General features: G+C 51.9%; 1 protein-coding gene across 3 annotated transcripts in view; it reads right to left on the bottom strand.

Moving 5' to 3' along the window:
- The window catches only part of NEURL1 (neuralized E3 ubiquitin protein ligase 1), a 71,821-nt gene that overhangs the window by 8,279 nt on the left and 41,918 nt on the right, over positions 1-21,624 (bottom strand). For all 3 annotated transcript variants that reach the window (XM_059661301.1, XM_059661302.1, XM_059661300.1), the window contains exons 2-3: positions 12,857-13,098; positions 12,101-12,422 (exon numbers count right to left, since the gene is read on the bottom strand). In XM_059661301.1, the coding sequence (XP_059517284.1) occupies positions 12,101-12,422; positions 12,857-13,098 (564 nt within the window). The remainder of the gene's footprint in view (positions 1-12,100; positions 12,423-12,856; positions 13,099-21,624) is intronic.

Below are 21,624 nucleotides of genomic sequence, written 5' to 3'. Positions count from 1 at the left end.
TTTGCAGCAGCTTTTCCATATGAGGGGCCTGTCCTGACTCAGGCTTCAGACTTTGCTAAACTCTCTCAAACAGCAGCTGGTGTGAGCATGCCTGAAACCTATCAGTGAAAGGCCCAAGACCCAGCACTAGCACCAGCCTGTCTTGCTGGGCCTCATCTGGGCACTTCTAAGTAGCAGCCATCTGCAGACCTTGCTATAATTCCTGCCAGGTGGTCCCAGGCAGTGGCTGACTTTGCACCTCCTGGGAGGCCCCAGAGCCAATGCACCTAGTGGACAGCTTTAGACCACAACATATTAAATTACAACTCTACACATCCACAAGTGACACTCAAGGGGCAGACTCAGTGAGCATCAAAGCCCCACTGAAGCAAGTCCTGCTCCATAAGGATATCTCCTGCACAGCTGCTCTTCCACTGTAGTGGCAGCTGGTCCTCACAGCCAATTCCTCTTAGTGATGCCAATAGCAATCAAGGCCAACTACAAGACTGTGCACACAGCCCACAAAGGGGCACACCTAGAGTGCCCAGCGCAGGTGACGGGAGGCTGAGCCACTGGGCCCTACAGGACACCTACTACTCAAGGACATGCTACCAATTCCAGGAGACATAGCAGCTGTATCTAATACATAGAAACAAACACAGGGAAGCAGCCAAAATGCAGAGACAAATTCAGAAACATGTCACAAATGAAAGAAATGTAAGCAAGCAAACTACTGGATACAGAGTTCAAAACCATGGTTACTCAAGGACCTTAATGAGAGTTTCAAGGGACTTAATGAGACTTTCAAGGATCTTAGTGAGAAGTTCAAAGACATGAAAAAGGACCAGTCAGAAATTAAGCATACACTAATTGAAATAAAGAATAGTCAGTTACCTACAAGGGAGTGCCCATATGACCGTCAGCTGATTTCTCAACAAACTTTGGACATCAGAAGGGAGTGGCAAGAAATATTCAAAGTGATGAATAGCAAGGACTTACAAACCAAGATTATTCTATGCAGCAAAGTTATCATTTAGAATTGAAGGTCAGATAAAGAGCTTCACAGACAAGAAAAAGCTAAAGGAGTTCATCACCACCAAACCAGTATTACATGAAATGTTGAAGGGTATTGAGGATGGGGGGGGGGGGGGGGGGAAGAAGAAAAAGAAGGCAATAAATACATATCTATCAACAATTGAATCTAAAAAACAAAATAAGTGAACAAGAAATCTAATGAAAATTAACTGGTTAATAAATATAGAATCAGGGGCATGGAAACATGGAACAGACTGATGAATCTCAGAGGAAAGAGGGAGAGAAATTAACCAAAGATCTTATATATGTGCATTACCTATGGACACAGACAATAGTGTGGTGAAGGCCTGGGGCAGGATGGGAACCAGGTGGAGAGGGCAATGGGGGGAAAAGAGGGAACATCTGTAATACTCTCAACAGTAAGATTTTAAAAAAAAAACAATGGACTTTTAAAGGCATAGACAATGCTTAGGATATAAACTAACAAGCAAATATAAACTTTGGCAACCAAAGTTGTACAGAACCTCTAAACTATTTGCTTAAGCAAAAGATTAAGCTGGAAGGAAAGACACCAACATTGTAACCGAGGGTCCTTATGACTTTGATTAAATTTAGGTTTGAATCCTAGCTCTAGAAATCATCTCTCTCTCTACACCCCTCATAGATCTAGAGACTAGGTCCTAGATCTAGCCTCTCCTCCCAAGCCCTGAGGCAGAAGACAATAGCAGGAACCTAACTAATAGTCACAAGATGTGGACTTCTGGCAGGTTAAAGATAATATCTTGACCTAAATTATGTTTCAGCTCCTGAGCCCCTGGCTACTTTTCAATGAAACCAGACAGAGGGATGCCAGAGCAGACCTCAGAGCTATCTTCAAGACCTGAAGAAATCATTTATTACCCTTACCTAACTTCCAACCAATCAGCTTCCAGCACAATCTGGAACCCCCGAACCCCAGGTACCTTGTGATTTTTCCCTATATAATGTGTAACTTAGATACCATTTGGGGAGTTGGATCTTTAGAGGATTGGCCTATTCACTATTAAACTTTTTCTTTCTATACTGCAAATTCCTGTTCCTGCCTTCCTTTTGGGCCAATGTGTGCAGGCAGACTCAAATATCGGGGTCCTGGTAACAAAATTAAAAACATGATTGCTGTGGTTCAGTGGTTAGAGAGTCAGCCCGAGGACCAAAGAGTCATGGTTTGATTCCCAGTCAAGGGCATGTGTCTGGATTTCCGGTTCACTCCCCGCCCTCCGTCAGGGCACATGAAGGAGGCAACCAGTGGATGTGTCTCTCTCACATTGGTTTCTCTTTCTCACCCCCTCCCCTCCCTTCCACTCTCTCTGAAAAGCAATGGAAAAAATATCCTCAGGTGCCCAGCTCAGTGGTTGAGCATAGACCCATGAACCCAGAGGTCACCAAGTTCCATCACTGGGTTCCATTCCCAGTCAGGGCACATGCCCAGTTTCAGGCTCAATTCCCCAGTAGGAGGCAGGAGGCAGCTGATGGATGATGTTTCTATCTGTCCCTCTCCCTTCCCCCCCCCCCCCTCTCTCTCTCAAAAAAAAAAAAAAAATCAATTAAAAAAATATCCTCAGGTGAGGATTAACAAAAACAAAACATGATTGCTTCTAAATGATACACTTATAAACGATATTTTTTAAATTTTAACTCCTGAGACCGTCTCTTTATCCTCAGCAACTAGGGCAGCCCCAGCACATATACAAGTAGTAAATAAATGTGCTGAATGCACTGCTGACATCCCCGGAACTCCTCTTTGCATAAATCTTCTCATCTTATCCTAACAAGTACCTTTTGAAGTTATTGTTGCCACTGAAGGGCATTTCAGCTGAGAAAAATTGAGCAAGTTTACCCAAGCTATACTTTTCGAAGGTGACTTAATAGGAAATCAAAACCTGTCTCTTTTTAATCATACAAGTCATACAGAAAAAATAATCGCCCATCAGCCCACCATCCAGAAAAAAAATACTATTAATATTTGGATGTATGACCTTGCAGTCTTTTCAATATAATTTTTGCTACCATTTTTTAAATACAAAAATTGAATCATGCTATATAAATGCCAGTAGTTCTTAACCATGTGTGGGTAACAAATCCCTTTGAAAATGTGATAACTTTGACTTATTCCCCTCCTCTGAAAAATGCACATTCTCCCTAAATTCTTTGGATAATTTTAGGGCATCTGTGAATCGCCTAAAACCATCCATGGGCATGGACTCCAGGCTAAGGACCCTGCCATACAGATTTCCTTTTCAAAACTAGCTTTTCCACTTACTACGTATGTCCTGAACACCTTCTCATGCCAATGACCATTTTTAAAATGGCTGTGCTATGTCCAGCTTTATGGAGTCCTGTAATTTATACTAAAAGTCAGAGTGCACGCGGCATTACCCCTGCATTTCATCCCCAAAGCCTTCCATGGAGGTGTTCCTGCTATACAGACAAAGCTCGGAGATGTTACATGATAGTCACCAAGTGGCAGATCCAGGATTCAAGCAACTTCCAAATTCCAATGACAGTCTTTGCTTCAGGCCCTCCTTTTTATCGAACCCCTTCTGTGGGAGTCCCCATATTTGGGCTAGTGCCACTGTAGGCAACATCATGAGCCAATCCTTCCCTGGGAGCCTTTTCTCTGAGCCTCCCTCTGGGAGGAACTGTGCTACCTCTAGGAACTGGGTAAGGATGGCTGGGGTGCTTGGTGTGAGAGCAGAGCTTGGGGGACTGGACTGGTATGGCCAGCAGAGGCCCGAATCCAGCTCTAGCTAACCCTCGAGACGTCCCTAAAGCCTCCCTGTTTGTGTCCTCTCCTACCCAGCCCTCGCCCCTTCCAGGAACAGTGCTGTCTGGGCCCACGCAAGGAGAGGGTGCTGGGCCCTCCTCCAATCCCCTGTCTCTCTGGAGAAGCCTCTTGGGGCCTGGCTGGTTGGGATTTCCCAGCATCATGCTTGGCAAGGAGAAGGGAGCCGACCGGAAAATGAGATTATTCCGGGGAATTGACTCTGTGACAGCAATGGTGCAGAGAGGCTGGGGGGCTGTGGAGAGCAGAGGCGAGGGGGGCCCAGGCAGGAGGGGGAGACACCAGAGACCAAGTGGAAACCTGGGGAAGGCTGTGGACTCCAGGAAACAGGCCCTGTTCCCCCACCCCCTCCGGGATTCCAGGCAGTGGCCTTGCGGACTCCGGAGAGGTGGAGTCAGGGAGGGGAAGGAACAGGGGCAGCGGGGTGAGGAAAAAACAAGTGGCTCAGAGATGCCCAGCCGGGTCTCCAGGAACAAGGCTGTCACGGGGCCCACACGCATGTGCACCCCCACACTTCTCTTCCCACCCCACACACACTCAGGACAATCAGTCAGAGCCCGTGGAGCTGGGAAGACCCTCAAAACAGGTTTCTGAGTGGGACTGGATGTGCATTTTCCTGGTCTCTGCCCCTTCTATTTGAATATAGAGTCCTCTTCCACTTGAATATGCCCCTAGTGGGTATTCACTACCTCCCAGGCAACCTGCGCCATTGCTGAGCTACTCTGACTTTAAGAAAGTGTTTCCTGCCCTAACTGGTTTGGCTCAGTGGATAGAGCGTCAGCCTTCGGGCTGATGGGTCCCAGGTTCGATTCCAGTCAAGGACATGTACCTTGGTTGTGGGCACATCTTCAGTAGGGAGGTGTGCAGGAGGCAGCTGATCGATGTTTCTCTCTCATTGATGTTTCTAACTCTCCCTCTCCCCTCCTCTCTGTAAAAAATCAATAATATATATACATTTTTTTTTAAAAAAAGAAAGTGTTTCCTTCTCTTAAGCTGAAATATACCTCCTTGTATTTATATCCACTACCTCAGCCCCACACTGAAGACAGCTCTCCTCAGGGAATACTCAGACTCCCCCATACCTTCCCACCTGTTAGACAATGAACAGAACCAGATTTGGTAATCCAGATGTGCCCTGACCAGCTCAAGGCACAGTGTGACCATCACCTCCCTTGATATGTATACCATACTTCTAATGATGCAACCTAACCGTAGCCTAGGTTTTATTAGTAACCAGTTTCCATATACTGGTAAGCACGATGGGAGCATAATTAAGTGCAAGAATTTGACGTCATCAGCTTGGGTTCAAATCCTGACTCTGCCATTTCCTGGCTGTATCACCTTGGACAAATAGCTTAACCTCTCTGGGCCCCTCTTCTTCAGCAGTGAAATCAACATTTACTGACGGGTACACATCTGTGTTCTAATACTCCCCTCAGAAGGGATGCTGTGAAGATGAGGTGGAATAAGATACATAGACATATAATCATCACCAGGTTCCTATGAGCCACTGTTATTATCTTCTTACATGGACGTGGCTCAGAAGAGAGTGCATGGGCTTTGGGGTGATTCAGGCATGCAATCCAGTCCTTGGCTGGTGGCCTGTGGGTAAGCAACCTTCTTCAGCCTCAGATCACTCACACAGAGAACAGGGGTAAGGGTAATTGTCTCTTGATGTTGTTACAGGGATCAGAGGGCAAGTCGAAGCCCCTGGCACCTGGGTACCTGATAAATTCAGATATTAGTATTTGCTCACGTTGAGTTTGCCAAACAAAGTCAGGCCCACCGGCACTCAGGCAATTAACTTTTTGAACGTAAATGCAGGACTTTATGGCAGTCACAAGGAGCAGCCAAGACATAATCACTGCATGACATCACTGACCAAAGACCAGGAGGGAGAAGCTACAAGTGGAGATTAGAAGAAAGAAGAGCAAGAAGGAGAAATCAGTGGGAGGCAGAGAGAGAGAAGAGACAGGAAAATGACTCCTTTGGCCTTGCTTGAAATATTGCAGGAGCTGAGAGATGCTGGGGAACAGCTAAAAACTGAATCCCTGGGGCGAGTGCCCAGCTCAACCATGTCTTCTCTCCCATCCCCTCCACCCCTTGGGGTCAGGAGCAGCTGCAGGCCGCCAGCAAGCTCCAAAATAACAATCCCCTTGGTGTGTCCAGCTGTGCCAGGGCCCTGAAATAGATGAAACCTGAGATCCAGGAGCTGGTCAGAGCACCCTCCGAAGAAACAGCAAGGGTCAGCAAGGGTCACAGACGGGTGAGCTGACATCAAGTCGGAGGTCAGGGAAGGGTCCCCGCTCCCACACCCTGGGACCAACCTCAGCCCAAGACTGAGCTCTGAGAGACAGCTTGGAAAAACCAGACAGGCAACCTATAACCCCAAGCAGTGGGATGGCCCCACATTTGGAAGCAACACGTTATGTAATCGGTGCCTGGGACACATGGCTGCCCACTCTGGAGGTTTTATGGTGGGGGGAGGGGCGGCACAGGCCATGGGAGAAGCTGCTAAGCTGCCCCCTCTCCTGTCCCCTTCTGCAGGAAGGCATTTGTTAGTCTTCACCTCTGCCTAATCGGTGCCTGCCGGTGGCTCTGCAGATCCCCGGAGCCGGGCGGAAACAACCAGGCCCTGCAAAGGGCAGGGAGGCCTGAGCCAGGGTGGCACTCAGGGCACCCACTCACTGACCCATTGTGTGCCCAACCTTGGGCAGGGGTTAAGGAGAAAGGGAGAAGCCAAAACCTGGGCCCTGGAGAGCCAGGAACCCTTAGATCAGTGGTTCTCAACCTTCCTAATGCCGCAACCCTTTAATACAGTTCCTCATGTTGTGGTGACCCCCAACCATAAAATTATTTTCGTTGCTACTTCATCACTGTAATTTTGCTACCGTTATGAACCGTAATGTAAATATCTGATATGCAGGATGTATTTTCATTGTTACAAATGGAACATAATTAAAGCATAGTGATTAATCACAAAAACAATATGTAATTATATATGTGTTTTCCGATGGTCTTAGGCGACCCCTGTGAAAGGGTCATTCGACCCCCAAAGGGGTCGCGACCCACAGGTTGAGAACCGCTGCCTTAGATGGTTTGAAGCTTGGAGGCATGAAAATATTTGAAGACAATTTCATTACAAAAATGCTTAGTGTCCCGGGTTAGACAGGACCTTAAAGAAAAAGGAGGAGATCTATTTATCTCTGCCAAGTCCCCACCCAGCTTTGTTAGAATGCCCCTGGGGATAAGGAGCTCACCAACTCCCATCTCTGAACAACTGTGACCCTTAGGAAGCCTCTCCTTGCATGGGTTCATATGTGGCCTTATATCTACTCCTTGGGCCCCTTTAGAAGAAAACTGAGGCTTCTCTTCTTTAGGGTCAATATCCCTTTGTAAGGTAATGCTTTCCAACTGAGGCTGAGGTCCCCTTCCTGTTTCAGAGTGAATCAGAGACAGCATCTTGGAAAAAAATAAGATTTGTCCTGGGCCCTGAAGAACAAGAGGGTGTTAGATTGACAGGCAGAAGTGAAAAGTGCATCAGCAAACACCTGGAGAACCGTCTGAACAAGACCAGTGAGGGGAGAGGCAGGGAGAGGAGAAGGGCCAGGCGGAGGGCACTAGGGCCACCTCCCACCCAGAGACCCACCAGGCCTCCCACAGGTTGCCAGCCAGTGCAGGGCCTTGGCGCTAGTGCAGTGGGGCTGGAGGCCGGGGGGGCAGGCCAGGGGCTCCTTTGAAGCAGGGCCTGCTGTCAGCCCCAGTCTTGTTTGTTTAGATTCTCACATCCGGAGTTCTGGATAATCTTTGACCACGGGTCAGCCTGCAGCCTCCAAGCCGGCTGGCGGGCATCTACCGGCCCCTGTGTGGAAGGCGCTGCCAGCCCATTTACTGTCTCCATAAACATCCTTCTGCCGGTCTCCAGCTGGCACGGGGCCGGGAAGGGGCCGGGAAGGAGCCAGGAGGGCAGTGCATGACTTGGATGGGTGAGGGGTTCTCCACCCCTCAGGGGGTTACCCTGAAACCCACACCCGCCTCCACCCTCTCCATATGAACCCAACAACAAGAAAGCTAGCAACACACGCTTTCTGAGGCTCATGGAGGGCAGGGCAGACTCTCCCAGAGTCACAGCCTCTTCGATTTATAGAATCTTCAAGCCACAGAATCTTAGACATATAGATTGCGGAACCATCTGGTCTGGTGATTCTCAAACTTTTTTAGGCAGCGGAATCCTTTTGCCCAATGGAACCAAAACTCTGGTGCCCTTCTTCCCTATTTGCAAAATGAACACAATAATAACTTTCTTTACAATATATACAAAGAGGATTCATGCTGTCTTCTTAAAGAGCACAGTGCGTGATGGGGACTTGGATCTACATGCGCTTCAAACAGTCAGGAGGAAGGAGGAGGTCAGGGAAGTCTCCCTGGTGGAGGGGAGGGTTTGGGGTTGGCCCTGATATAACTGGCAGATTTTGGGGTGAGCAGAAAGGAAGTGCCTGGAAGAGTCTCTGAAGCAGAAGGAACAGCAAGCTCATTTCTGAGTCGAGAAGGGTTGAGAACTGTCAAAGAGGAAGAAATCGCGATCAGCATCCTCAGCTTTCCTCCCATCCCAAGAGCTTGGCTCGGGCTCCTTAAACTAATATTTGCCTCTCAGCCCCTGGCAGCCACAGCTGAAGGTAAATATTGGTTTAGCCTGGGAAGCAGAAGCCCCAGATGGCAGTGTGGTCTTCAGCCAACTGGGGACAGCTCACACTCTTTGAGCCGCTAAGCTTAGGGGGCAGGGAGGGAGCCTGACCCAGGGCCCATCTCTGGAGAGGCCCAGGTCTCTCCCTGTCACCCCAGGGACTGGCCCTCAGAAAGCTTATCCTGGGAGTCTCTGTACATCTCTCTCCTCAGTAGGCAAGTGGGACCGTTTACCAAGACCCGGGAACCTGGGCAGACGTTGGAAAGAAGCAGTACGCCACGCGGCCTTGGGAGCCCCCACCCAACGCCCTCCTGGGCTCAGCCCCTGCCATTTTGATGTGGCAATAAATCTCACATTGACCTTGTGCCCAGATCAGCCTGGGAGACCTGAATCCCAGGCCGGGCCTGGCTCTGGCTGGCTGGGAGGATTTGGACCGGCCCCTGCCCATCTCTGGGCCACATTTCCTCTCACTGAAAAACTTGATAGCACAGAAGCTTACTGAAAACTTTCTACTTTCATGGACACCCCCGCCACCTGTGCACACCCCTTCTCCATAGTCACCCACTACCTTTCCGCGTCACCCCCTCCCCTGAAGGATCTGCTCCCTGAATGACTGCTAATTCCCTGTGCCTATGCACACCCCTTCTGTCTGGCCTAAATTATTGCTCCTCAACCAGCCCATTTTTTTCGCCTCTTTTGGCTCCTGACTTGAAACTCATCTCCTATAGGAAGTCCTTCTGGATTGCTCCCCAGTCGCACCCCTCCACCCCCACCCCGGTTTTACTCTTCAGCCACACTTAATTGCAGAATTGGACTTAGGACACCTCAGAACAGTTAAATGGCGTGCCCCCCAATGTAAACACTCTTCAAGGAGCGGGGTTTCCAACGTGTGTCCCCCCCACTCCTGCACAGTGCCCCGGCTGCGGTGGTCACAGAGGGGTGCTCGGGAGGATCTGTGAGCAGATCTTGGCTCACCAGCTTTCTGCCAAGAAATATGGCTGCTCTTCCTGAGCCAACATTTCTGACAGGAGCAGGGAGAGTTTGAAAAGCTGGGATAGGAGCTTATCTCTCCAAGTATTAATCACCCCATAAAAGTTGTATTTATTTAGTTGCTGGCAGGCCCTTCTTCCTGGAGGTAGGAAGCTGTTATTCTTGGAGATACCAGCCAGGCTTGGGCCAGGGCGCCCCGAGGGAAGAGGGTGATCTGCATAACGGGAGCCCAGAAGGCCCGCCGAGCCCTGTAATAGTTAGGGCTGGGGAGGTGGGGATGGGACACCTGCCTGGAGGTGTCAACCAGGGAAGAGACCACAGCCCTGCCTCCACTCTGTCAGGGGAGACGGCCAATCTGCCCATGGCCTGACTTTCAAACCTACTATGTGCCAGGTACCCCAGGGTGTCTCTGGTCTGAGGAGCAGACACTGGCCAGGTGGGGTTTGAAGGGTTTTTGCCAGAGATTTCGGAAAAAGGCAGGAGGGGAAGGGGCAGGCTTAGCAGGGAATCTCTAAAGATAAGACACAGGTTTGGGGGACAATCATCTCAGGAAAGACAGACCCATCCTCAGAGCCACCAACAGGAGGGAGGGAGGCTCAGGAGGACACAAGGGCAGGGAAGTGGCAGCAAGAAGAGAGGGGGACATGGTAAGTAGGGGGGAGGGGGGAGAAGTGAGGTGGGAAAACTGACCCTGGGACTACATAGGGCGGCAGCAGCGGGCATCCCCAGAGGGCAGGGGCGCTAAAGGAGGCATAGAGCAGCACGCCCACCACCGAAGAATTCTTGGATGGATCTCTTTTTTTAAAAATCCATTTAGGAAGAACAAAATGAAGAGATATTTTAATCTGTTAATTGAATTTAGGGGCCGTAATCAGTGTTTGAAAATGCCCGGGGATTATGGTGATTTACAGCTGGGGCCTCAGCCTTATCGGGTGTACAGAGAGGAGCCTGCCGGGAAATCCAAATGAAACTAAAAATGCTGCATGAAAACCCATTTATAGTCAAAGAGGGGGAATGGGGCTGGGCCCGGTCAGCCGTCTGGGCTCTGCCCCAGGGTGGAGCCCTTCAGATTACTCTCCAGGCCCCTTCCTCAGCCCCTGAGGTTCGGAAGCCCCATCTCACCTGGCATGTTCCTACTCCCCTCACTCTCCCCCCGCCCCCGCCACCTTCCTGGAACTCGAAGACCCAGCCTAAGCCTCCTCTTCCAAGAAGGCTTCCTGGACTCCATCCTCCCTCGCTGACCTCAGCCTCCTCTGACTACCTGCCTCCCTTCATGCTTAAACCCACTGGAGGGTAAAGGGAAAGGCACTGCTTTTGGCATCAGATCACCCAGTTCAAGTCCCAGCTCTGCCACATCCCTACACAGGCAAACCAGGTCTCCCCTGGGCCTCAATCCACTCCCAGTCAAATGAGGATAAAAACCACCCCCTCCAAGCCGGCTGCTAAGAGGTTAAATGAGATAACTGGAGGGAAACCATCTTGGCAAATGGAAGGGATCCTATGACCACACCACTTAGCGATGTACTGTGTTCTCTCAGATTATGCCCTGATGGTGTCTGGTCTTCGCTTTGTCTTGCCTGATTTCCAGTGAGTCTGGGGCTGTGAGCACGCTGGGTCTACCTCAGCATGCCCCACACCCTTACCTCCATCTAACAAGCCATCCATCCTTTCCAGTCCTCTCCCCTACCCACCCTGTAAATACTCCCCAGCATTCTCCACCCATCCGGCACAAGATTCCTCTCTGGAGGGGAAGCCGGGTGCTTGAGACATGGATTCCTCCCTCAGAGCCCTCCCCGTCTTGTTTGGGAACAGACGTATGGATGGACCCAGGCTCAGCCAATGCCTCAGCACTTAGAGACGTGCAGGTGCCAAGCGGTGGGACACAAGGAACGGAGAAGAGAGTCCCACCCGAGAGGCTTCAGGGAGGAGGTGGCTTACGAGCTGGGCCTTGAGGCCCGAATGGCATTTTGATCTTTGGGGACCGTGAAGAAGGGCATTCTTTGCTTACGGAAAAGCCAGAATGTTGTTCCCTCTTCCTTTCCCCTTCTTTCCCCCAACGAAACTGTGACTTCCTCAAAACCTGGGACACTCTTCTGTCTCCCACCATGCGGCCAGGCCCTGGGCTAAGGCATAGTCTTCCCAACCACTCTGCACATGAGAAGACTGAGGCTCACACAGAAGTGTCCAGGATAGAGCGCAAATGCAAGCTCTGGGACCCCAGTGCCTTGAAGCGTGGGGCCCCGAGGATGCCACGGCGGCAGGAGGGTGTTCGTTAAGTATTGCCCAAGATGAGTGGAGGTGACGACAGTCACTGATGCCGACGGTGTCAGCGGCTTCACATCACAGCTCTCTGAGCCTTCAAAAGAACCCTGAAACAGTTATTACTACCCCCACTTCGGGGAAGAGAAAACGGAGGTCTCAAAGCACTGGGTGTGTCTGACTCTAGCCTGTCTGTCGCTGGCAGGTGGGAGCCTGGCAGGCTCACCGTTTCACAGAAGGAAGGGAAGGCAGAAGAGTCTTAAATCCCCTTCAAATCACAGCTCCTGGAGGTGTGCCCTGCACCTAAGGGGCCAAAGAGAGCGGGCACTCACCAAGCAGCTGGACACCCCGCGTGAGGCCGTAGACGTCCACCAGGGCCCAGAGTGGGTCTGCCGTGCGGACCCCATTGAGGAAGAGCATGGCAGCCGAGTCGTTGATGCGGTAAAACACACGGCCCTTCTTGTCCACCCAGAAGGCGATGATGTTGCCCTCGTTGGCAAATTCCTCGGGCAGCGCCTTGGCCCAGAAGCCGCTCTGGGAGACCAGGTCGGGGCAGGCGTACTTGGGCAGCGAGTCAGGGTGGATGCGGGAGGGGTCCTTGCTTGTAAAGCCCAGGCGCAGCGCCCCACTCCAGCAGCACTGCTTCTTGGTGATCTGGACGGCAGGGGGGTGGCCTCAGACAGCCCGCAGCCCAGCCCAGCCCGGCCCAGCCTCTCCCCGACTTCAGCGAGCCCACGGGGAAGGGAGTTGCCCCTCCCTGCAGACCACCCCCATGGAGAGTCGCCCTGCCCAGCTTGCCCACCATTTGGGCTCCTTTCCCTCCCCAGGAGCTAGTGGCCCCCATGGCCACTCCCTGCTCCCCTTCCTTCTTTGCCATGCGGGGAAGGTTGAGAAAGGAGTACAGACGGACAAGGGAACAGAAAGAGGAGGGACGAGGAAGAGCAACAGAGGCAGCAGAGAGGAAAGAGAAGGTACAGGGTGTAGTAATGGCCATAAGAGAAGGCAGTGATGGGGCGGGGGGGGGGGGTGAGATAAAGCTCAGAGGCCCAGGGGGAAGCAGTGACAGAGAGCGGGGAGGGAAGCCCCACCTTCAGCCTGACTTGCTCGTAGATGAGGACCGGGCGGTTACTGAAGGTGATGGCATTGCAGAAGCTGGCCTGCCTCTTGACCGCCTTGTGGCTGAGGTCCATGAGGATCTGGGAGCCCTTGGTGTGTGGATGGAAAAGCAGCGGCGTGGCCAGGAGCACCCCGCCGGGTAGCACCGGCGGGCAGTGCTTCTGCTTGTGGTGGCATCGGTGAGACGTGACAGGGAAGGAACCCCCGATGGAGTCTGCAAATAAAACAAAAGCCACCATGTCAGAGAACTTGGCAATCCAAGAGCTGGACTAGGGTCCCCTAGGGAAGGGCAGATGGGGAGGAAGTCACCCACTGCCCAGTATTTCCACCATCAGGGCAATCCACCACCACTGCCACCATTTGCCACCATCCTTCTCCTGCTCCCATCTACTGCTATGTCCCACTTCACCGTATACCACCATGTATTACCCACCATCATCTACCCTCATCCTTCACCCATCACCTCCCACCACCACCATCTACCCTCATCCTTCACCCATCACCTCCCACCACCATCATCTACGCTCATCCTTCACCCATCACCTCCCACCACCATCATCTACGCTCATCCTTCACCCATCACCTCCCACCACCATCATCTACGCTCATCCTTCACCCATCACCTCCCACCACCATCATCTACCCTCATCCTTCACCCATCACCTCCCACCACCACCATCTACCCTCATCCTTCACCCATCACCTCCCACCACCGTCATCTATGCTCATCCTTCACCCATCACCTCCCACCACCATCATCTACCCTCATCCTTCACCCATCACCTCCCACCACCACCATCTACCCTCATCCTTCACCCATCACCTCCCACCACCATCATCTATGCTCATCCTTCACCCATCACCTCCCACCACCATCATCTACGCTCATCCTTCACCCATCACCTCCCACCACCATCATCTACGCTCATCCTTCACCCATCACCTCCCACCACCATCATCTACGCTCATCCTTCACCCATCACCTCCCACCACCACCATCTACCCTCATCCTTCACCCATCACCTCCCACCACCATCATCTACCCTCATCCTTCACCCATCACCTCCCACCACCACCATCTACCCTCATCCTTCACCCATCACCTCCCACCACCATCATCTATGCTCATCCTTCACCCATCACCTCCCACCACCATCATCTACGCTCATCCTTCACCCATCACCTTCCACCACCATCATCTACGCTCATCCTTCACCCATCACCTCCCACCACCATCATCTACGCTCATCCTTCACCCATCACCTCCCACCACCATCATCTACCCTCATCCTTCACCCATCACCTCCCACCACCACCATCATGACCAACAAGAACTACCATCTACTGTTTCTCCCTAGTATTTCCCACCATCTGTCTTCTACCATCAACCTCTGTGACAAATCAGCATTTACTACCAACATCCACCACCATACACTGTCACTCACTACCACCAACATTTATTTTTCCCAACAAATATTCACCATGTATCTGCTGAACACCAAGCCCCGTCCGAGGCACTGGAGATACAGGCATGAACCACCTAAGGATCCCCTCCCCAAGAAGCCAACGGCCCAGGAAGGGAGATAAGACATGGACAGAAATCACAATACAAATGGTAGGCAGTGCTAAGTGCCGAAAGGACAGGCAGGCAGGTCACTTCTCAGAGAGACATCCTGGAGCAGAGGAAGAGGGGAGGAGGAGGAGGAGGAGGCAGTGGAGCTGGACCGACACGGCTGTAGTGAACAGGTGACCACGGGGCTGCCATTGGAGACCAGGAAGTGGGTGGGGCAAGCTTTGCAGCCCCAGGATGACACCCATCTCTTTCTCTTCTTTTCGGGACCACTTCCCTCCACCCCAGGCTGCCTTCCTTCTTCACCCAGGCTTCCTAAAGGAACTCAGATCTGCCTCAAGAACCCCTGGCCAGGGAGGCACAACGCTTTCTTCTACAGACAGCTCCACCACAGCCCAAAGTGGGATGAGTATGGGACAGGACTTGGTCACAAAAGGTGCTTTACAACCATGTGAGGCGCTTTATAAACAGGAGACAAAGCAGAGAGAGGAAAGAACACAGGACGAGGTGTCAGATGACTGGTCTGTCACTACTGGCCACGTGACCATGGGAAGTCACTTGCCCTCTTTGGCACAATGGGTGGCCTCTACCCATTGGCTCTAAGACATGTATTAGCAGCACTGACATTATGAATGCAGTCTTGGGGGTGGGAGGGTATTCATTTCTTCCCCAAGATCTGTGCACCACCCATCAGGAAGGGCAGTCCCCTCCCACCCCATCATCTTGAGGAGAGACATGGAGGAGAGGGAGATGGAGGCAGGGAAGTAGACAGCCACAAAACAGGACAGAGGTCTGGGAAGTTTTGGTCCCTCCGAGGCAGGCATTTAAAAATGCAGAAAGCACTCTCATTTGTGGATTATAATGAACCACATCAACCGATGAACAAAAACAGATGTAGAGACAGAGAAGCACCGATCAGATGCTCAAAACTCAGAGGGAAGGCAGGGGAGGGTGGGGGTGAGGGGGAGAGATCAACCAGAGGACTTGTATGCATGCATATAAGCATAAGCGATGAATGTGGACAACAGGGGGTGAGGGTAAGGGCAGGATTGGGGGGATGAGGGGACATTGGGGAGATAAGGACACATTTGTAATATCTTAATCAATAAAGGGGGAAAATAAAATAAGCAAAGTGAACAAAGTATTTTTGCTATCTCTTGTGTGAGAAGAAGAAAATAAGAAAACAAATACATAATGGAAAACATACAAGAAACTGATAACTCGATTGTTTTGGGAAAATCAGCTGGGCGGCTAGATTATAATAGTGGAAGAAATAATTTTCTTGGTTTACCCATTTGCCTTTTGGAATTTTGAAATCATTTGAACTTTGTTTATTCATAAGCAAATAAATAAAGCTTAAATATAAAACCCTTAAAAAAAATGCAGACAGCTCTGTCAGCATCAGGCCTGCCCAGAAAGCCTGCCACTCCCTAAAGGGGAGGAGGGGTTTCCAGGAAGGAGAGGAAGACAGGGAGGGAGAGAGCAGCAGGGAGGGCTCCCAGACTGCACTCCAGGCTGCCTTTGCATCCCGTTGCATTTTTGCATCCTCCTTCCCAGAGGGCCCAGACACCGGTGCCCACTGTCCTGGGCCAACTGGGCACCCTATGAGTCAGCAGCCTCCAGGCCTCCCTGGTAGCAGCTTCCTGAAGGCCAAGCCCATGAGGTGAGGGTGGCACAAGGAGCTGCCTTGCTTTTACCAAGGAGACAAGACTAGAATTGTCCAACAGTGCTCAAGGACTTTGAAAGCCACCAAGCGGTGAGGGCTGGCATTGCTCGGAGGAGACCCAGACAGTCTGGGAAGGCTACCTGGAAGAGGCTAAGTGGCCCCTGGGGAGGTCATTCCAGGGAAGGGGTCAGTTGGGGTGAAGGGCAAAGGGAGGGTGGCACTGGCTACAGGTGCCCTGCCTGGAAGTGGTACTCACTGGGCATATACCAGCCTCAGGCACAACTTGACTCTTTTTTAAAATGTTTTTATTGACTTTTAGAGAGAGAGGAAAGGAGAGGGAGAGAGAGAGAGAAACATCAATGAGAGAGAAACATCAACATTGACCAGCTGCTTCCTGCACAATCCCCGCTGGGAACTGAACCCAAAACCTAGGCATGTGCCCTGACTGGGAATCGAACTGGCGACCTCTTGGAGCATAGGTCAACTCTCAACCACTGAGCCACACCAGCTGGGCCAGCTTGAATCTTGATTTTAAAAAATACCTCTGGTAAAAGGTAATTTTACGCATTGTTTAGGGACATATACATATACAGAAATGAAAGCATAAAGGAAAAAAGTGCCTGCTGAGTGAATGGATAGCAAATTGTGGTACATCTATACAATGCAATACTACTCAGCAGTAAAAATGGAATGAACTATGGACAGCAACATGGATAAATTTCAAAATAATTATGCTGAGTAAAATAAGCCAGTTTCAAAAAAAATGTGTATATAACCCAAGGAGCAACCGCAGGCCCTCAGATCCCTTCAAAATGCTTTCTCTTCTTCCCACCCATCCCAGTTGGGGTCCTGGGGCCTTCAATAAAGGCATAGAAATCACTGGTGCTGAGCAAATACAGTGGAGACACCCAAGGTCCAAAGACCCAGGCCCTGGAAGGATCATTCCCAGGCCTCCCTTCCACAGGGAGAATGTGGGGTGGGCCAGAGCCCAGCCTCCCTGGCTGACAGCAGAACAGGTGGGGAAGGGAACAGGGGAGTGCACACACACGCCTGTGAGCACATGAAGGCATGAAGGTAATCCAGACCCTAGAAGACAGAGAAGGGAGAGAAACTTATCTTTTCCCTTATCCCTTAGACCAGAAATCTCACCTTTCCACATGTACCGTGCACACATGGCTGGACTCATGTACACATGGACATACAGAACACTGCACATAAAACACACACCCATCACACATGGACCTGCCTCCAAACCCATCTAATAATAATGGCAGCAATTCCTCTTTGAACAAGAGCCAAATCCACCACGTGTAGAAAAGTAAGTGCTGCCGTGCCCACCTCCAGGGGGCACCATTCTCATGGATTACAACAGGAATGGTGCCCTCACAGATGTGCAACATGGCAGCCCTGACCAGGGGATCACCACCTCCCTGCCCCGTTTCTGTTCTCTCCCGCTCTCCCCATCTCAGCCGGCATTATAATCTGGGGGGAGGAAGGAGATAAAGCAAAATGAGAATGAACCTTGAGAAAGCTCGATGCCAAGGACCAGCTAGGGGCAGCTATACCATCCAAATAGCTGCCCTCCCTGCACTGAGACATACACCAGGACCCCTTAAGGTCCCTACTCTATGGATGAGTGAGCTGCGATTCAGACTGGTTGGCCAAGTTGCTTGAGGTCACAGAGCAATTAAGTGGAAGAGCTGAGACTTGCACCCTGGTCTTCCAATGCCACGGCCAGAGTCCTCTACCATACTCAGCATCTAGTGCTAGTGCTCATTTTCCCAAGGCCAAGATGGCAGGTAGAGAGGGGAAAGCACTGGCCAGTCCCGGCAGAGGGAGCAGCCTGGGCCTGTGTGCTAGGCAACTGCTCTCCTGGGGGCCCCTGGTCCTGGGTGGAGCCCCAGTGTTGCCATCTGGCTCCCAGCCAGCCCCACCTTAGTGACAGGTTTACAAGCTTCTAGGGATCCACAGTGGGGGCACCCCCCACAGGCGAGGCTGCTGCTGACACAATGGAAACTCCCCCCACCTCCCCTCTCCCCCCCTCCCCCCCCAGCCACCACACACACACAGCCCATTCCTCCTGGGCATTTATGAGCTGCCAGACACAAGCCTGGCCAGCCCTCCAGGTGACCTTCAACCAGCTCCAGACCTCATTCCCGCCTCTCAGTAGGGACCCAGGGGAGATGCCCACACGCAGCGTAGCCTCCAGAGTGACCTCCCACTGCCCTCGCCAAGCTCTGCCCCAGAACCATCCCCCCAGAACCCCAGATGCGGATGCACAGGCCAGGCTGAGCTGGGTTGCCAAGGAGAGACAGGGAGGGAGCAATAGTAATGGCTGTGACCAAACCCTATGTGGCTTAACAGGCAACTCTTCATCTGCCCCAATGCCACTTGGGCACAGGTCCTCAGAAGAGAAGTTACCATGGTCACCCAGCCAAAGTAAAGAGCCCAGATAGGAACCTGAACCTGCTGCGTGCAAACCCAGAAGCTCTGTCACTAGCTGTGAGACCTCCGAGAGCCTCACTTTTCTCATCTGTAAAAGGGGGTCACAGCAGACCTTCTTCATGGGATTTTTGTGAAGATTGAATGAGATGATGTATGTAAAAGGAACCCCAGTACGTGGCTGCTATCCTATCTAATAAAAGAGAAAAATGGTAATTGGCGTACGACGATACCCTTTTCATTGGCTAATCAGGTCTATATGCAAATTAACTGCCAACTAAGATTGGCAGTTAACTGCCAACAAGATGGCGGCTAATTTGCATATGTAGGCACAATGCAGGGAGGCGAAAGGGAAAGCAGGAAGAAGCCCCCTGCTACTGACAGTGAGCGGAAACCCAGGGGGGAGCTAAGAGCTGGGGGGCAGGGCAAAGGCGGCCCTGGGGCCGCCTTTGCCCTGCCCCCCAGCCATGATCGGAGAATCAGGTGCCTTTTCTGCCCTGGCCAGTGATAGCAGGAAGTAGGGGTGGAGCCAGTGATGGGAGCTGGGCACAGTCGAAGCTGGCAGTCCCAGGAGCTAGGGGTCCCTTGCCTGGGCCTAAAGTGGAGCCCACGATCGTGGGGCCGCTGCAGCTGCAGGTCCCCGCTGCCTGGGCCGGACACCTAGGCCAGAGGCGTTAGGCCTGGGCAGGGGCGGAGCCTGTAACCGTGGGGAGCTGGGGGTCCCCTGCCCAGGCCTGACACCTCTGCCGGAGGCCTCAGGCCTGGTCAAGGGGCCGATCTGGTGATTGGTGATCGGAGGGTGATGAGGGTCAACTCCTCTGGCCGAGGCATCAGGCCTGGGTGGGGGGCTGAGCCGGGGATTGGGGGGATATGATGGTCCCCTTGCCCAGGCCTGAAGCCTGGGTCAGAGGCGTCAGGCTTGGGCGGGGGGTGGAGCAAGCGATCAGAGGGAGATGGGGGTCCCCTGCCCAGGCATGATTCCTGGGCCAGAGGCCTCAGGCCTGGGCGGGGGCCAGAGCCAGTGATCGGGGGGAGATGGGGGTCCCCTGTCCAAGCCTGACACCTCTGTCAGAGGCGTCAGGCCTGGGCAAGGGGCCGATCCTGCGATTGGAGGGTGATGGGGGTCAACGCCTGAGGGCTCCCAGTATGTGAGAGGGGGCAGGCTGGGCTGAGGGACACCCCACACACACACACACCCAGTGCACGAATTTCGTGCACCGGGCCCCTAGTAATAATAATAGTTACATATAATAATAGTTATTAATTACAATTACTATATAATAATTATTATTGCTGTTGACATTAATCTGTGCTCTCCCACCTCCACACCTTTGCTCAAGCCGTTCCCCATCCCACATATCTTTTCCCTGCCCCACCTCTCCAAATCCCACCCATCTTTCAAGCCCCGCTGAATCCCCCTGCGTTCAGGATCGCCTTGTTCTGAACCCATGGCCCTGAATTCCGGTGCTGGCATGACCATCTGCATCCCTTATGAGAGAGGCTTGTCTCACTCTCTGGACAGTGGGGTGGAGCAACCCTGGCCATGCCACAGACTTGCTGTGTGACTTTGGGCAAGTCACTTTACCTCTCTGGACCTGATGTCTTTCTCTGGAAAACGGGGTCATCATAGCTGCCCTGCCCACTTCTCCAAGTTGTTGTGAGGACCCAGTGAGCTCACAGATGCAAAAGAATTTTACAAACTTTAACACCTGATGCCAACACAAGGTCTTATTTTTTTTCATATAAAAGCAACAACCCCCACCAGAGGAAATGATCAGCTCACTTCTGTCCAGGCACTTCCGTTTCATCTTATCCCAAATGTCCTCATCCCAGACTGGCAGGGTGGTCCTGACTGGGACTAGCTTATATGGAAAGACTTTGGGAGACAGTTTAAGGGTGGGAGAGCAGGTGGGGCGAGGCCATGGGAAACAGAAAGGATTGTAAACTGGGCAGATCTGAACTTCTCTGGGTTCCTTCAAGGGGCCCACTTCCCTCACCTGTTTCTTGCCTGTAGGCTTGGCCCACACCCTCTTCTCTGCTGGAACTTTTCCTTCCTCCTCCTCACCCATATATTCTCTCTCTCATCCTTCAGGCCTTAATAGTAAGCTCCGCTCCCTCCCAGAAGTCTCTCCGACCCCAGGCTAGGTTAGGGGCCCTGCTATGGACCTCCAGGGACTCCACACACCCCTAAGAAAGCATCCAGCACCCCAGCAACCTTTCTCAACTCTGACTCCTCCACAGAACTGAGCCCAAATGTCCCGAGGCATCCCCTGTATGCAATGCACTGACTTGTCTTCTCCAGCCCAGAACGTGCCACCCTTGGGACAGCTGAGAAAGAGCCACTCAGATCACCTTCAGTGCGGTTTTCTGGCTAGAAAAGCCTTCGGGGTCATTTGTGTGTCTCCCTAGCGGACTGCGAGCCTCCTGAGGCCAGAGGCCATTGTCTTTTTATTTGTATTTTTTTGCGAATCCTCTCCCAAGGATATTTTTCCATTGATTTTTAGAGAGAGTGGGAGGGAAGGGGACCCACACAGAGAGAGAAACATAGATGTGAGAGAGACACATCGACTGGTTGCCTCCCACACGTGCCCTGAGCCAGGGATGGAGCCTGCAGCCGAGGTACGTGCCCTGCTACATGGCCTTGACTGGAATTGAACCCGTGACCCTTCAGTCTGCGGGCTGATGCTCTATCCACTGAGCAAACCAGCTAAGGTGAAACCATTGTCCTTCCCCCTGCTGTTTCCCCAGTGCCTAGCTCAAAGCACACTCATAGCGGGCGCTCAATGAAAGCTATTGAGTGAATTGCCACTGCCCAATTCTTCAATCTATCGATCAACTGACAAATGTCCAAGGAGCACCCACTTTGTACTTCTCCCTTCCTGGTGTCCTGTGGAGAAATTAAAGAAAAAGAGGACTACGGGACAGCTTCCTTCGCTGCCTAGCACCAAGACCCCCACTCCACATGCCTGCCAACAGCCCTACCTGCTCAAGAACCTTCCATAGCTCCCCACTTGCCTGTGGGAAAAGGGGGGAAAGGAAGGCTACGAGGGTTGATTTTTTTT

Source organism: Myotis daubentonii, chromosome 13, assembly GCF_963259705.1.
Source record: "Myotis daubentonii chromosome 13, mMyoDau2.1, whole genome shotgun sequence".
Classification (NCBI taxonomy): domain Eukaryota; kingdom Metazoa; phylum Chordata; class Mammalia; order Chiroptera; family Vespertilionidae; genus Myotis; species Myotis daubentonii.
The sequence above is the reverse complement of the archived record's forward strand: the minus strand, read 5'-3'. Positions and strand labels throughout refer to the sequence as shown.